The sequence below is a fragment of the Ornithorhynchus anatinus genome, chromosome 19, assembly GCF_004115215.2.
Source record: "Ornithorhynchus anatinus isolate Pmale09 chromosome 19, mOrnAna1.pri.v4, whole genome shotgun sequence".
Taxonomy (NCBI): Eukaryota; Metazoa; Chordata; class Mammalia; order Monotremata; family Ornithorhynchidae; genus Ornithorhynchus; species Ornithorhynchus anatinus.
In genome coordinates this window covers 34928602-34946215 of record NC_041746.1, presented here as the reverse complement: position 1 = coordinate 34946215, position 17614 = coordinate 34928602, and the positions used below count along the sequence as shown (strand labels likewise).

General features: G+C 50.7%; 1 protein-coding gene across 1 annotated transcript in view; it reads right to left on the bottom strand.

Moving 5' to 3' along the window:
- Positions 1 to 687: 687 nt before the first annotated feature.
- FOXO3 (forkhead box O3) overlaps positions 688 to 17614 on the bottom strand; it is an 87175-nt gene continuing 70248 nt past the window's right edge. The window contains exons 2-3 of the mRNA XM_001511115.4: positions 11953 to 13423; positions 688 to 6220 (exon numbers count right to left, since the gene is read on the bottom strand). Coding sequence (XP_001511165.3) covers positions 11987 to 13423 — 1437 coding nt within the window. The 3' untranslated portion in view covers positions 688 to 6220; positions 11953 to 11986. The remainder of the gene's footprint in view (positions 6221 to 11952; positions 13424 to 17614) is intronic.

Below are 17614 nucleotides of genomic sequence, written 5' to 3'. Positions count from 1 at the left end.
ATGAAGGTTCCACGAGTTGAAATAATTTTCAATGAATCTGCCTGTTCAGGTTTCTAAAAATAGTTTTACAACAGGGTGGAGCTGAGCCACAGGGTTAGCGTAGCTCTAAATAGACACAGGGGAAATATTTACGCCATCACCCCATAACCTGTGGTTTTGTGTTTGAGCTAAAATATGCCCAAGTTCATAGTTCACAGCTAGCGTGAGCTCTTGTTCCAGGGCAGAGGACTGACTGTAAGTAAACTCCTCCAAGGCCAGAACTGTGCCTTTTACTTCTAGTCTGTGTTCCCCAAACACGTAGTACAGTGTTCTTTCTGCCCAGAGCAGACACTCGGTAAATGATGTCAATGACTTCCCTACTTCAACGTTTGCAACCCCAGTCTTGGGGCAGTGACAGCTCACCATCATTCAAACGCACAGTGACTTTCAGCACAGGGTATCCTCCCCTTCTACTCCCTTCAACGTGGTCTCCTTCAGTTGTGTGTCTTTGTGATGGCCAAATCCAGCCCTGCGAGAAAGCTGGCTGCCTCCTTTGGGGTCTGGGCACAAGGCTGCACCCAGTGGGTTACAGCTAACTGTATGGCCAGGGGGTGGGAGGGGCAGGGAAATACTAGCCCTGGCATCACTCCAATTAAGTGTCAGGCCTAACCCTCAGGTGCCCCCCAAACAAGACTTCCTTTTGCAAAGTAGAGATCCATTATGCTTTATTTACATGCGTCACCATCTCGTTTACAAACTAGATTACAATTGAAAATGGAATACACGGGGTGGGGGTGGGGGTAGGGGAAGGGGGCAGTATCTACAAACACGAGGGCAGTCAGCCCTGTGACTCTACTTCATCTGGAGAGGGACGAGTCCCAAAAATCAAACTGGTTTCCAACCCTGTGAAGAAAGGTCATATATGGATCCATGGCAGCGACTGGTGGGGCAAGAGCCTGAGGAAGAATGCTATAAGATGACAATGACAGCTCGACGGAAAGAGGGTTTATAAACTTCCCCCAAAAGTGGGCCAACCTGGGCGCTCAGACTGGCCCAAGGTCACCCTGAGCGGCGGCCTGGCCGGGCCTGTGATCGGGTCTCCGTGTCCTCTCACAGCTGCTGGTCAGATTTCCTTGGAGGCCAAGCGGTCACCCGAGGCCTCCCAACCCCCCAACCTCCCCAGCGGCCAGCCTCCGGAGAAAGGGCCAGACAGCACCAAGGCAAGGCAGAAACTGCTCAGCTCTTGGGAGGGCAAGAATGGCTGCCAAAAACCAAGGCTGAGGATTTCAGATCCTTTAAATTTTTAGGAGTTGTTAGCAAGAAACTGAAAGAGATAAGACAGTTTTACAGATACTGTATACATAGCTTTTCCATTCATGCAACTTTTTTTAAAAAAAGTTTAACATGTGAAGCCAAAATGCACAATACATTTTTTTAATATTAACTAATTTATCTGGTCCTCCTTCACATCTGTTAACATTTCCAATGTACATAATGTACTAAGATGATTATGAGGAGACTGACTGCCAAGCAATGACATCATTTTAGAGAAATAAATGTCCTAACATACAGCTTTTTAAAGCAGTGGTACAAATATTTCTGGAGTTAGGCAAGGGCCTAAAAACCAATCGTTCATAAAAGCAAATAAACCACAAAATTAAATAAGAGGAAAAATATACAATCATTCAAACAGCATACATGTTATCCATTTTTATAAGTTTAAATTTTGTTTTTTTGAAATAGAACACTACACTCTTTCCTGTGTGCCTGCACTTCAATTTCACTGGATGACTTGATTTCAGAAACTCTTCATCTCTGCTCAGTTTTTCAGTTCTGGAGACGTTGTTTAGGACCTCCCTGCCATTGGTTGTTTCTGAGAATCAATTCCTTTGTTGTTTGTAAACACTCCTGTTCAGGCATATAGTGTTCCACAGCTATCCTCAGAGAAATTACAATTTAGAATTGTGATGAAAAAGAAAGGCTTTTGGGTAGGAGAGATCATGTCACATTCTGTTGTCTCCCTCTTCACATGCCCAAGAAGTTCCTGCCTATAGCAGTGGCTTGGTTATTCTATTACCATAGGATCTTAGCTCCAAGCAACCCCTGTGATTAAGATCACGCTCGGTAGAGGGTAGATGTGTTCCTACTCATGATCAATATGAAATCACTCCCTCCACCCATCCCCCATGAGTGGGACTATCAGCTTCTAGGAACAAGCCAGGACCAATCCTCTCCCTGAGGGCAGAGAGGGACAGCTGATACACACACACACACACACACACACACACACACACACACACACACACACTCTCTCTCTCTCTCTCTCTCTCTCTCTCTCTCTCTCTGCTTTTAACCGCCCCCCAACAAGCACAAAGCCAGCTCTGTACTGTATGTGGGCATTATTTTCCCCATTAGTAGGAGGAAGAGACTTTCAAAGTGGAAAAAAGGGTATTCGGCAAGGAAAAGGGACGTGGCATCAGAACCACGTCCAGCTGAGGATGGAACCCGCCCAGCTACGGAGCCTCGGCGCCATGCTAGGGACAGCAAAACACTCACATTAAAGCTCTTGTCTAACTTTGGTAAAAGGTAGGTGTCTGCATCTGGAGTCAAGTAGCTGGGGGGAGCTGTTTCCCAAAGAGTGCAATCAATCACCTAATTCCCCTGTTACACACCAGCCTCTGGTGGGGGCGGGGTGGGGGTAGGGGTGAGGAAGATTGGAAAGGAGGGGAGAATAGAGGGAAGGAAAGAGGAAGGTAGGGAGAGAAGATGGAGGATAAGGAGGAGGAAGGGAGGGAACGAAGTGGTGAGGAAGACCCCAAATCTGCTTTGGGTGGTTGTGATTGGAATTCAAAAATTACAGGTTAGGCCAGCTCGACTGAAGCACTGGGCTCTGGACACCAGCCTTAACAGCCACATGAGACTCATCCCGGCTGCACTCTACTTCCAAGCCTGAAGAAAGGTGACTGGGACCCTCTCTGGTGGTGGGGGTCTGTCCACCTGAGTGACCGATGAAAGGCACAGGATTCCCCCCACCTGGGGCCCGTGCAGCCTCCTCAGGTGCCTCTCCTCCCTCTGTCACCCTCACTAGCATGGCCCGGAGCCTGCGGTGGGCACCAAGGATCCAGGAGGCACTGATGACTCCCGAAGGATTCGGACCCCAGCCCCAAATCTCTGGCCCAGGGGGTCACCAAGGCCCCGGGAAGCCTGTTCTATGCCCGTTCTGAAGACCTTGCTTCAGGTGGTGTTACTGAGTGTTCTCTCCTCTCCTACACTGCAGCCCAGGCTCCATGTCCTCCCTCAGCCCTGGAGATTGAAAGCTCCTGGAAGGCAGGGGTGGGTCTACTTATTCTATTGTTCTTTCGAGTGCTTAATATAGTTTTATCCGCACATTAAGCCCTCAGTAAGTACCAATGATTGACTAACTGATTGGAGCATCCATGCTAGCCTGGGCTCAGGGCACAAGGAGCATAATGGATGGGGAAGGTTCTGTTCAGTGGGATTCCCAGGGCCGCCTTTTCCCCTTTCAAGCCTGAAGCCCCTCTCTCAGGAGAGGTTTCCTTCATCCAGGGGCAGTTTCTGGCCCAGCCGCACAGGTGAAAAAAGTGCAACTTTGTATCTTTGATTCAGGAGAGGGAATTTGAAATGTGAGCCTTTCCATTGGCCACTGGTCCTCCTCTGGAGACGGCCACCTCCACCCCTTCCCCCACCTGGCTGTCTCCTCCCACTCCAAGGCGCCCCACTTTTTCTGCTCTAACCTTCCCTGCCACCACCCAGGCCGCCTCCGCCACATGTGTTCCCTCTAGGCCCCGAGGCTCAGCGTTAGCTTCTTTCATCTAGGCAAGGGCTCTGGGGGAGGAGAGGGCCAGAGGGAGGAGGAGGAAGGCCAGAGGAAGGAGGAGGAAGGGGATAAAGGGAGGGGGCCAGAACAGGAAAAGTAAGGGAAGAAGGAAGCTGAGGGAAGTTCTCTTCTACTGATACCAGATCTTGCAGTGATTATATTTACCCAGGTGGCTAGCAAGAAATTGGATTTGGACTAGCACCTACTCTCTGGGCCAGGATCATGACAAAATAAGGTACACAAAGCAGATCGCTGCCATTGAGATGCCATTTGAATACTTTAAAAATGATTTACACACACACGCACACATACACACACACACACCTCATCCTTTCAGTGAAAGTGAGAAACTCTTAGCTGTTCAGGGAGTTGACATGCTACAATGCTACATGACCACAACTGCACAAGTTTGCAGATTCAGGAAAACGCACAATGCAGTGAACTGGGCCATCACTGAGATCGGGTAGCTGCTAACATCACAGATAGAATTTCTCCTACCCCGGGCCCACTCTCCCAATCTGTGGGGCCCTGGGGGGCTGGCAAGCCGGAAATGCCACGTCCTGACCACTGATGGCAGGTGCAGGGCGAGAGTGTATTTCCGCTGGTGGGGAGGGGAGAAGGAATCTCCCACAAACACACACACACATACACACACACACACACACAAACACACCCACCCTTCCCCTCCCCCAATGCCTCTTCCCCTCCCCCCACATAGGGTGAGCAGAGCATCAGTGAGGAGGGCATCCCCCCAACAATGACGCTTGGAGTTGATGGGAGTCTGTATTCCTAGAGTCCATGCATAATGATCCGTTCTGAGCTGTACATCATCAAAGCTATTTATATATTTATATGCAGAATGTTTTATGCAAAGAAAAAAGGGCTTCCCATAGCTCTGGAGAAGTGTGCAAACTCTGCGCGCGTCATTCCAAACTCTCATGTACCATTGTGGTTTCCTTTCACCTCCCCGCCGTGGCAAATCTAGTGGAATAGTCACACATTCCAGGTGGTACAGAAAAGCACCGAATCAGCACCATCATTTTTTTTTTATAGAACCAAATAAAATCCTTAAAGTCAGGCAAAACAAAATGGAAAACCCTAAACTACTGCACCTTGCACTTCCACGGTGTCGTTCTTCCAGTTAAGATCCAAGCTTATCCCCAGGTCACTTGGTTCTGCATATGCCCTTGTTCACTCCCGCTGGGAGGCTAGATTACTGCCATGAATTGGGACAAGAACCACTGGAAGCTGTTGAGAAAACTCAGAAGGAAGGACCGCCTCTGCAGTGACTGGGGTTTGCCCTCCTACCTTCCCTGATTGTTTGATTGCTAGTTGTGCTTTCAGCTCATCTACATCATGCACAGAGATGAACCTTCTTCCTCCTTCAGAACACAACTCCTCTGGACTCCTGGCTAGGAGTGGACAGTTTGGCTTGCATCTCTCCTTGAAACGAGGTAGTCTCCTCGTTTCCACTGAACAGACCAGCACTGTTCACCACACCGACTAGGGATACCGACCAGAGGCCCCGGCCGGGCCGACCTGAGCATCGGCCGGCCGAACCCCCGCACGGACCGACCTGAGCGTCGGCCGGCCGGGCCGACCTGAGCGTCGGCCAGTCTCCGGGCAGGTAGACCTTCCTCCAAAGAGCAGGCCCTCCCACAGAACCAGCGAATCAGCATACTTGGACGGCGGCAGCTTCATCTGTTTCTCCTGTGAGTAATGATGTGTCCAGTCGTGAACCGGTGCTTACCGAAAACATCTGTGCCACTGTTCAAGCTTCAGAAAAGGAATTTTCTAAAAGAAAGAAATGAAACTAGACATACAATTCTCCTTCGTCTATGCCCTTGGTTAGTCCTCGGAGTATGGCAGGCTCCAATGCTTGTGACGTCGGTAGTGGGAATGGCAACTGGCAGAAACTCCCCTCCGGGGACAGGAGAGTGAAAATATCAAACAGAAAAATACTGCACATGGGTGAGTGAGAGAAACCCAGAAAATCAAAACCAAAAAACTTAAAACATCCCATAAACCACTGATATATTAAAACACCACATACTCTTCAACAAACAACTACAGTTAGAGGCTACACAGTGTGTTCTCGAAAGGATGGCATTGAGTGCTGTCTTCATGCCCTGCCCTGGGGAGGGCAGGCGGGCGGGTGGGCGGGCAGATGTCGGGGGGGAGAGGGCACAAGGCCTTCCCGCAGGAGATGTTGCATACTTCAGAGTCCAGGTCCAAGGGGCACAGTTGTATCACTGTTTGGCTGGGGAGGGGAGGCCATGACCAGTCTCTGCTTGTTAGGGAAACGATGCGGGATTCACAAAGGTCGTTAAGCTGTAAACAGTCGCACTGTCCACTCGCTGAAAGCAGATTTGGCAAAGGGTTTTCTCTTGTCAGTTTCGGGGTCTGGGGAGAGAAGGAAGAAAAGCAAGAACTTTAGGACACTTTCAGGCTCTACGGGACTTCACCCTAAACCAATTTCTGGTGTTCCTCCCTGCATTGGGATTGATCAGTCCTCCCTCCAGGGAGGAGACCCTGGTCCACTGAACCTGTCTTAGAGGAGGAGCCCAACTTCATCCCATCCTCCCTTCTCCTTCCACCGGGGAGGAGTGGCCGGCCACCACCCATTCCCAAGGGGCTGGTGACAGCCTATTCTAGTGCCATCAAAAGGGGGTAGTCAGGCCCAAGGGCCCACTGGAAGTATGAGATCAGCAACCAGTCTACTCCTAGGAGGAGGGGAGGAAGGACACATCGGGGTAGTGTGGTCAGGGGAAGGGATCTTAAGGAAAGGCTGGGATTTTTCTGGAAAGGAGTTTCTTCTCGAGACCGGATTCCACTGTCCCTGTCCCCCATGATACGACCTTTTGACCTGTGCCTGAAATGGTCTCGTTTGGGGGCTAGGAAAAAGGTTTGCAGGCCTTTCCACATGGCCATATTGGTCACTGCTGAAAATGTGGGTCCTGAAAAGAAAAGGCCAAAGGCAGATGAAGACCTGCTTTAGTGGACACTCCTCCACCCATCCTGGAGTGCCGATGTGGGAACGGAGCAGGTACGTTCATTGAGCATTCATTCATCTTACCAACAGCCCACGAAACTCATGTAAATATTTTTATACTCTCTGTTTCCCCAGTCTTTAATCTATTTTAATATCTGTCTCCCCTTGTAGACTGTAAGATCCTTGTGGGCAGGATCACATCTACCAACTCTGTTGTATTGCATTTTCCCAAGTGCTTAGTACAGTGCTCTGCACATAGTAAACAGTCAAGAAATACCATTTATGTGTAGCAAGGGATGTCCTGCCTGGATGTGAGTGGACTGTTCCAGGATTGGATGAGTTGTGTGACATGCTGTGCGAAGAAGGTAAATGTGGTGATCAGCCAGGTGGTGACAGTGCTTAGCCCACTCCCCAAGTCTCTGGGTTAGGTCTACTAAGTCGATTTTCCCCCAAGCACTGAGTGCAGAGCTCTGCACAAAATATTCAGTAACTATTACTGATTGATTGACTGACTGATCAAAATGAAAGAGAGGAAAGAAAAATGGCTCCAGGCTCCACCCAGTTGTCTTCCCTTCCTCTCACCCTCTTAAGGATAGCTCCTGGCAGGAATCCTATGGCCAGGCCTCTGGTCAAACGGCAGGGACTGTCTCTATCTGTTGCCGACTTGTTCATCCCAAGCGCTTAGTACAGTGCTCTGCACATAGTAAGCGCTCAATAAATACTATTGAATGAATAGGACCCCTCATTGTCACACCAACCTGGGCCCCCCGCCCCTGGTCCTAGGATGAACAGTATCTGGGGGTCCTGAAGGTCTGGGTAAAAAAGAGGAGTGGCTTTTGATCTGAGCTCCACCCAGGGCTTTCAGGAAGCAGGCCACCAAAAACTTTCCATGAGCCCTCAAGGCAGGAGGCTTGATTAGCATCAGGATCAGTTGGGGAGATGAGGTCATCGATAGACCAGTGGGATTTCCTGAGTACTGACTGGGCAAGGCACTGTACTAAGAGCTAGGGAGAGCCATATAACAGAGTCAGTAGACGCATTCCCTGCCCACAAGGAATTTACAGTCTACAGGGTCTCCAGGTCCCTGAGAGGAAAGGAGTCTGTGACTGCGGCTCTCGGCACCACTACCTGCTGGGCTGGGCTGGCCACAACTCTGAGGTTCCCTGCTCCATCCTACCAACTACGGAACTTTCTGCAATTCCATCTGACCATCCGGTGGCAGGGACCTCAATTCTTGCAGGTCTTCCTCCAGGGAAGGTCAGTTGCTTTCTGGGTTGATTCCATCAGCTGCTTGCCCTGGGAGCCCCGCCCCCAACACCAAAAGAGCAGGCGGAGCTGCAAGCTTCCTGCAGGTCCTGCCCTGAAATTCTGCTTGGTCTGGCTCCCATCAGCAGACAGACAGTATTCTCCCCTTCTTTTAACTCCCTCAGTGCCAACTGTTTGGGAACTCACCATCCTCAAGGGCCAATCTTGTTGCACCAGTAGATTCTACTGGGGAATCTTAGCTCCCTGAACCATGGGGTTAATGAGCAGGAAAATAGTTATTTTTAGGAATTTGATTTTCCAAAAGATAACTATCACATATAAAGCAAGGCAGCCACTCAACATAAAAGAGTACATGCCAAGAGTGAATGTTTCGGGCTTTCACCCTTTCTCAGTGGGCATCAGTGAGAGCCAGTTCATCGGAGCTACTCAGTTTCAGCCTCAGCATATCAAGGTGGGGAAGGGAGGCACATCGGGAGAGGGGAGGGGTGTGGGTTATGCCTGGGACTAGGGAGACAGACCCAGTGCACTCATTTTAACAACAGCTTACAAACTCTACAGTCCTCCCAACAAAAGTTTTGGAGGACAAGAACACTGTAAAGGAAATGGGAGAGAAACTCCACTAACAACTCTTTTCCCTAGTCTATAGGAGGAAGGCGATTCAGTGCAGTCACACAAACAGTACAGATACTACAGATAAGACCCCAAGGAGGTTACAGATGCAACCTGAGTACACCTGGAATTGTCACAAAATACATCTCTCCATAGATCTATAGATAGATAGAGATATAAGTATATATAGAGAGAGACAGAGACCCACCAATTCACACCCATTCACTCTTAGTGGCCTTAACATTCAGCTTTAAAAACTGCAAACTTCAAGAAAAATTTTTGCCTCATTAAAATACCAAATCTCAGCACAACTCCAAGTATTGTGAAATTCCCAGGTCACCAAAATTGAATATTCATCCTTTTTTCGGTCCTTCCAGCCCCAGCCTGAGTCAAAAAAACATGTCTAAGTGTGAGCATGAACCCCACCAGACAGAGATTAGAACTCTTGGTGTAGACTGGCAAAGAGTTCACTCCTCTATATATATATAAATAATATCTAATAGATTCATCCCATGACATTATTGTTAAAGGAATAGAAGTTGATTGCTGAAAAACAATTCCATGCCAATAAGCCATCTCAGAATGAACACCAACCCTGCTCCAGTCCATTCACAAGGAAAACCTCACACGTGTTCCAGGCACACATTCTTTCCACCAAAATTAGACAAATGTTGTCACAAAAACACAACAATGGGGAGACCAAATGATCCCACCTGTTCGCGAAATATCATTCTGAGCTGTCACTGGGGAAAGCCTGCCCTCCCAAAACCCCGATGGCCCATTACTACTCCAGAATCTCGTGACGAACCTCAGCGGAAAACCCTGAACAAATTACCGAAACCCTAAACCAACCACTTGACCTGAAGAGCACCAGACTATTAATGTTCTAATGAGGAAGGTGTGCATTTTTATGGGTTTTTTTGTGGCAAGAGGAAAAGAGGCAACAGTGGCCAAGGCCTTAAGCAGGTGCGAAAATTGCCAAAAACCAATGGTAATAGTCAATAGTCAAAAATCAATAGTTCTGACCAGAATAAGACTCTGCCAGGATATAAGAGGGCAGTCCATGAGTGTTTACTCCCATCCAGAGACCAACAGTGACCCCAGCTCCCATGAGAAAAACAGCTGGTCTCCATAGAATTTCATGCCAGCAGCAGCTGCTTCCAAATGGTTGAGTGGGGGAAGTCAAGGAGGGAAGGCAGAGGAAGGATCTTATAACGAGAGGCATTTAATAAGGGGACAGAGAGCTGAAGAATGTTTCCTTCCTCTGTGCACCCACACCCTGACTTCACCTCCTGCTCCCAATGGGGACAGCTTCCTCCAGGCTGGCCCAGCAAGCCATGAGGCAGGGATGGCTCTCCCAGGCTCTGGGGGACTCTCTTGGGAGTGGCGGAAACACATGGCCTCTCTCCCAGGCCGGGCTCCGCTCCCTGAGCTGTGATCTCCCCATCACTTGGGGGGGAGTAGTGGGGAGGGAGCACAGAGGCGGGCAATCCTGACCCAGAGAAGCCTCCGGTTCAGGCAGGCTGCAGGCAATTGGGAGCAGCTGCTGCTGAAGAAATTGGGAAGTCGAGGAGGCTCACAGAAGATCATAAACCCAAGAGGCAAAACTGAAAAATGAGTCGAGCCTTTGGATGCCACAGGTTGACCCCGAAGGCTCTCAGTGATGGATAATTTGGCGGCCCCATATCAGTCTGGTTGGACACTCAGACAGATAGACACGCATGTCCACACACATAACACACCTCCCATCTGAAGTGTAATTTCTTGGTCCCAACGGCCCCAATGAAGTGTGAAGAATTGGCATTTTCTTGAATTTCTGTCCTTGCCAGGTCCATGGAAAACAATTTTTGACCAAATGAAAAGGCAATTTTTGGAAGAATGGAACACATTTGGGGATTCTTGCTCTTAATGAGAGTCTACTGGGATGGAAACAAACTCAACCACCCAACTAACTGTTTTGTTTTGAGTCCTTAAGAGACAACCCTAATGCTTTCTCATCATTTCTATTCTTTTCCCCATCTATTTGTACAAAAGGCTAAGCCTAGAGGGCCCCATACCTTCTCTTATTAAAGTAAACAATCGATCAATCAGTCATATTTATTGAGCGCTTACTATGTGCAGAGCATGGAACAAAGTGCTTGGGAGAGTAGAATATAACAGCGTTGGTAGACACGGGCCCAACAGAATGCCAAAGCATTCCATAAAGCTTGTCCTGAAATATTAGGATGCTGTATTCCCTGGGTGGCACCTCGAACAAGACCTCATATAAGCACATCTTGAGATAAATTCCCTCCCTGCACCCCGCATTTAGCGAAGTTGCAGCTTCAGGATGGAGAGGTCGGGGAATGAAGCCAGAAGGAGAGGCTAGGAGTAACCTGTCTTGTGGGCTGGGGCTGGGCCTCTTGATCACCCGGCTCCAGGAAAATGATCTTTGTCAAGGGGTCTGGGATACACATTATGTTTACACATGCTGGAGCTCAAAAAGGAGGGGAGTAGGGAGTAGACCAAAGGACTGTTAACCAATGGCCAGCCAGGGGTAGAGTATGGCCTGTGAATAAGGACTTTTCAATTTCAACTTTTTCCTAGGATTACAAACTCCTAGTGAGAAGCTCTTCTGATAGCTTCCAAACAGTGGATCCACATTTGCTGTGGGTATTTTCCCCATTCATTTGCTGCATGTGTGTGGCATGCCCTGACCCAACAAGTCTCTCACCGGCAAGGAAGAGGAAGGGAGGCACCGACAATCTCAGATCAAACCAATCCTAAACCAAATGCAGGATGACAACCGCTGGCCACATGCCTTGTGCACAAGCCTCTGGCCCCAGGCCCCCTGGGATTGGCTTGCATGGCGCCACTCTGGTCAAGAAAGAATGAGCTCTCTGAGGACTCCAACCTCAACTTGCTAATTTTGTAATCCTTTAAGATCTCCAACCCACCCTCACATCATTGGACAGTCTTGGCTGAACCTGAATCCAACTAATACACAGCTTCTCAGAGACTCCAGAATAAATTCCCGACACACAGAGCTACTCAGTTTCCAGGATTGCCTAGTTGGGGATGGAAGACAGTGACCCTCCCTTCCTCCTTTCCTCTCCCATCTCTCCCTCCCTTTGTTCCTCCTTTCCTCTCCCATCTCCCCCTCCCATCTCTCACTTCCTCTTCCACCTCTCCCTCCCTCTCCCCCTTCTCCTTCCCATCTCTCTGTCCCACCTTCCCTCCCTTCCTTTCTTCATTTGACTTTATCCTCCTGTAGCTCTGGGGCACTGACCTGCTCGCCCATTCTCCCTTTCCTCCAAGAGCCTTCAGCCCGGCACCCAGCTCTGGGAGGAGGCCTGCGCAGCACCAGTGAAGTTTCCCACATTCAGACTGACAACGTTCTGAGCGGAGATGAGGGAGTCAAAGTTAAAATCCAAGCCGTCTGCATCCATGAGTTCGCTGCGGATGATGGACTCCATGTCACACTCCAAGCTCCCATTGAAAATATCCAGGTCCAAATCGCTGGGGAATTTCTCGTGGCCCAGGACGGGGAGGGACACGCTAGAAGAATACAAAGAGGAGCCTGAGAGGGAGTCGGAAAGGGTTTGCATAGATTGGCTGACGGGGGACTGCGGCGGCTGCGGCGGCTGCTGCTGCTGTTGCGGCGGCTGCGTCTGCTGCTGCTGCTGCTGGTGCTTGCCCGACCCCAGGCCGCCGGCGCCACTGGCCAGTGCCCGGCCACCGCCCAGGGAGCCCTGGGCCGGGTGCTGGTGGTGGAGCAGGTTCTGGTGGACCAGGCCGCCCTGGCCGGGCGGGGCGGCGAAGGACATCATCGGGTCGCTCCGGAGCATGACGCTCCGGCGGGGGTTCTGGGCGGACACGGCCGTGCTGGCTTGTGACATCAACGGGTCCGACTGTGTCATCATGACGTCGCTGTGGCTCAGCGAGTCGGACGCCAGCAGGTCCTGCAGCGTCTGGGTGCCGTAATGAGACAGGGACGAGAAGGTGGCCGGCTTGTTCTCCTGGATGGTCTGCATGGGGGACTGGCGGAGGGAGTTGAGCGGGGAGGGACCGAAGGCCGCAGGGCCGAAGCCACCCGGCGGGGAGCCAAGCCCCGAGCCCTTGGGGCCATAGGGGAAGGTGGCGCTCCGCTGCAGGAGCCCCGCCGAGGGGGATGGCTGGGTGGAGGGCAGGGAGATGTCGTCCAGGAGGTCGTCCATGAGGTCGTCCGCCGCCAGCCCGTCATTCAGGTTCATGGTCCCCGCCATGTCAGTCAGCCGGGGCAGCTCCACCATGCACGGGGCACCCCCGGCCGGGGACATGGTTGGGGGGCTGCCGTACAGCATGGGTGAGGGAGGGCCGGCGTCATCCTGGGCCTCGTCCAGCTCCGCGCTCGCCAGGATGGGCGACAGGCGCCCGCTCACCGTGCTGGCGTTGGAGTTGGTCCGCGAGCGGAAGTCTGTCCACGCATCCAGCTCGTCGCTGCTGCGGGAGGTGGGGCTGCCTGGCCACTTGGCCAGCTGCGACCCCGGGCTGTCTTCCGCCCCCTCCTGGGCGGCCTGCAGGGTGGCCTTCTTCTTGGCCGCTCGCCCGCGGCTCTTGCTGTACTTGTTGCTGTTGTCCATCGAGACAGCCCGGCGCCTGGGGGCCTTCCCGCCCTTGCCACCGTCCGGGTCGATCATCCACCAGGAGCTTTTCCCGGTCCCCTCGTTCTGGACCCTGATGAACCGATTGTGCAGGGACAGGTTGTGCCGAATTGAGTTCTGGAGGAAGGGAAAAGAAACACACACTTTCAGATGAGAGTGCTCTCTGCAGCCCCATCTCCTCCACTACCCCCTTCCTGCTCCCCCCACGGGGTACCCCGGCATCACACAGGCAGTGGAACCCGACCGGCCTTGGGAGCTTGGGTTGTGCTCATTGTGGGCAGGTAATGTGTCTGTTAGATCGTTGCGTTGTACTCTCTCAAGCGCTTAGTAGAGTACTCTGCATACAGTAAATGCTCAATAAATACAGTTGACCGAGTAACTGATTGCTCCCAACCTCGGCGCTCAACCCCTCTGGCTCCCAAACCGACGGGAGGTCATTCCCCTGCTGCCTCCCCCCGCCCCCCGTCTGGCCTCACCCTCCCCGTCCCGGGAGAACCAAGCACGTGCATCCTTGGAGGACCCTGGGGCCCACTCACAGGACAGACTCCCATCGGCCCAACCACAGTCTCCTGCACAAACAGCTCCACACAGAGGGGATGAACTGGGCTGACTGGTATTACGGTTGTTACTCTAAAGCACCACATATGCCGGGGAGAAGCTTCTACTCAAACTGGAGGGTGTGAAAAAGATCGCAGAGTCTTTCCTGGAATCAGGAGGATGGAGGTGTTCGCCATACTGGCCCAGCCCTTAACAGTCTGAATTAAAAGGAGCAGCCTAACAGTAGTAATACTATTATGGCTACGACTACTACCACCACTGCTATTAATAGTAATAATATTTGTCAAGCACTTACTATGTGCCAAATGCCATATTTATTTAATAGTACTTATTCATGAATTCTAAAGTATTTATTGAGCGCTCACTATGTGCAGAGCACTGTACTACGACCTTGGAATGGACAGATAGATAGGGCAACAGATAGAGACAATCCCTGCCCAATGACAGGCTCACAGCCTAAACAGGGGAGACGGACAGCAAAGCAAAACAGAACAAAACAAAAACAAGACATCATCATCGAGATAAATAGACTCAAGGAGATACACACCGTATTAACAAAATAAATAGGGTAATAAATAATATATACAAATGAGCACAGTGCTGAGGGGAGGGGAAGGGGGAAAAGCAGAGGGTGGGGGAAGGAGAGGTGGGGGAGCAGAGGGAAAGGAGGGGCTCAGTCTGGGAAGGCCTCCTGGAGGAGGTGAGCTCTCAAGCACTGGGGTAGATACAAGATAGTTCGGTTGGACACAGTTCCTTTCCCACATGTGGCTCCTAGTTTAGCCTGTATAAACTCGTTGGGGGCAGGAAATGCGTGTCTCTTTATTGTTATATTATGCTCTCCCAAGCGCTTAGTACAGCGATCTGCACAGAGTGAACGCTCAATAAATATGATGGAATGAATATGAGGAAGGGAGAACAGGCACTGAGTCCCCCTTTTAGAGATGAGGAAACTGAGGCCCAGAGAAGTAAAGTGACCTACCCAGGGTCACACAGCAGGCAAGTGGCAGAGCTGGTATAATAATAATAATAATAATGTTGGTATTTGTTTAGCGCTTACTATGTGCAGAGCACTGTTCTAAGCGCTGGGGTAGATACAGGGGAATCAGGTTGTCCCACATGAGGCTCACAGTCTTAATCCCCATTTTACAGATGAGGTAACTGAGGCACCGAGAAATTAAGTGACTTGCCCAAAGTCACACAGCTGACAAGTGGCAAAGCCAGGATTTGAACCCATGACCTCTGACTCCCAAGCCTGGGCTCTTTCCACTGAGCCATGCTGCTTCAAGCATGTTTCAAGCGGTATGAAAACCCAGATCCTCTGACTTCCAAGCCCATGCTCTTTCCACTAGGCCATGTCGTTCCCCAATGTGCATGTGCCTAACGTGCGCGGGAAAGGGACAGGACATTGGCAGCAGCGACAGGCAGGGTTGGAGGTTCCCTCCCTCTCAGGCCTGCACCATGTTGGCTCTGGCTGACCAGCTGCCAGGCCTCTGTTGCTCCGAGTGCAAAATCACACCTCCTCATTTTCTCTATTTGTCTAGGCACTTGGATCTGTATCCCTTAAGCACTTGATATTCAATCTTCCGGATCAATCAATGGTAACTGAGGACTTACTGTACACAGAGCACTGAACTGAGCACTCAGAATACAACAGAGTTGGTTGGCTTGTAGGCGCTTAACAATCTAGAGGGATATGCATCTCACCCCCAGCCCCACAACACTTGTACATATCCATTTCCCCTCTCTGTAATTGATTTGAATGTCCCCCTCCCTCCACCTCTAGACTTGTAAGGTCCTTGAAGGCAGGGTTCACATCTACCAACTCTGTTGTATAGGATTCTCCCAAGCACCTGGTACAGTGATTGGCACACAGTAACCACTCAATAAATTGACTGGTATTAAATACAGACTCAAAGTTACCCAATTGTTTTGAAAATTGGCAACCGTCAACTCTCTATTTACAAAGACAAAACAAATACACGCGTTTCACCGGAATGTCTTGAGAAAATAGGAGTTAACAAGAGTCTACGGTAACAAACAACCCCGAACAAGTGCTCTCCCGTTGGAATGCACTGAAGAAGGGATTTTTGTTCTCGCTGAACAAAGAGCAGAAACACGTAGATCCTGGGGCACTTACACAACTACAGTAAGGAGGAGGGGCATTTATGGGGTGGAGGGGAGGGTATGAGAGCTCAGGGAAGGTTGGCTTCCCAAAAGTCCTACCCATTTCACTTTGATGAGCGGTCCCATTCCTGGTTAAGGTTCTGAAATTGCAATGAATCCGGGAAAGCTAAAGTGAAGAGGCCAAAACCGATCGCACGCTAGAACAGCTTCCCATTGCTGATGTCCCTACCCTGTCCTGCTCCCCACCACCTCTCCAGCTTCCTTCCAACCACAGTGTCCTGACTCTGCCCTGCCGGGGAAACTGGGTCGGCCGGAGAGGGCAGGCCGGGCTCTGGGCCTTTGATGGATCGAGAGGGCCTCAAGTCACATCAGAACAGACCTGAGCAATGGAAGGTTGGAATTCTGATGAACCTGGAGCCCGCTGGAGCCCATAGATCAAGACCTGCTTCTAAGTTCCCGCCAGAAAGGACACCCTCCAACCCCAGGGATCTAATGTTGACAGAGGAGGTCACAGAGGCTAAAGGCCATTCATTTCCTCTCCAAGAGCTCCCACACCAAATGCCCGAAGGGGCGGGCCTCTCTTTGCCCTGCAGGGTGCCGGCCAATCAGAAATCTTCACCCAGAAGAACAGAAAAGATCCCAGACACAATGTGATTTCAGTTTTGCAAAGTTCAAGCCATGGTACTGAGCTCCAAGGGCCCCTTTCTGAGTTTTCTGTTGTAGAGCAGGCTGGCACAGAGCCCTGGTGGGAAAGCCACCTCTGGTGGAAAGAACACACTATAGTGGGAGCTCTTTGTGGGCTGGAACTGAGGGTGGGGCTTCTGTTGGACTTTTCCAAACACTCAGGCTGGGGCACTGCAACTGATGGGAGCTCAGGAAAATATAGTTACTTCCTAAAAGGTGAGAACATTGTTTTCTGGCGACAGGGAGGGAGTCTGGCTCAGGGGCTGGAACTAGGAGGGAAGTTGGCTGGCTCTCTCCTAGCTCCATCCCTTGATTTAGTCTAGTCTAGGGCAAAAGGTCCACCATGGAACTTTTCAACCTCAATTTTCCATCACTCTCAAGGCCTCCATTCCAGGAAACACAGGCCACGGCCCTGCCAGGGGTTAGATACTCCAGCTCTTTTGTGGGTGTGTTTGGGGGGCGGCGCAGAGGAAGAAGCAGTGGGGAAGGAGGCAGAAGTTACCTGACTTCAGGAAAACCAGCTTCACATGTGCTGGTTCAGAGCTCAGACTTGAACAGGCAATCAGTCAATCAGTGGTATTTACTGAGCACTTACTGTGTGCAGAGGCCTGTATTGATGCTTGGTTAGGTACAAGAGAGTTGGTAGATCTGAGCCCTGTCCATAAGGAGCTTACAGTCTACATGGGCAGACAGTCAAGCTGGGGCAGCTTGGCTCTGGACGCTTCCACCAGAGACCAGGGAAGAGGCTGTGCTGCACCCAGCAACCATGACTTCCTGGAACCGATTCTGAAATAAAATCCACTGGAACTCTAGTGACATGGAAGAGGATTGATTTCCGCGTTCTTTTGTGGGGTTGCTGGGGACACAGTAAGTTTCCTTAGGCTTGTCACTAAGTGTGTTGAATCAAGCCACAGACAGGTTTTTCCAGTTTCTTTAACAAAA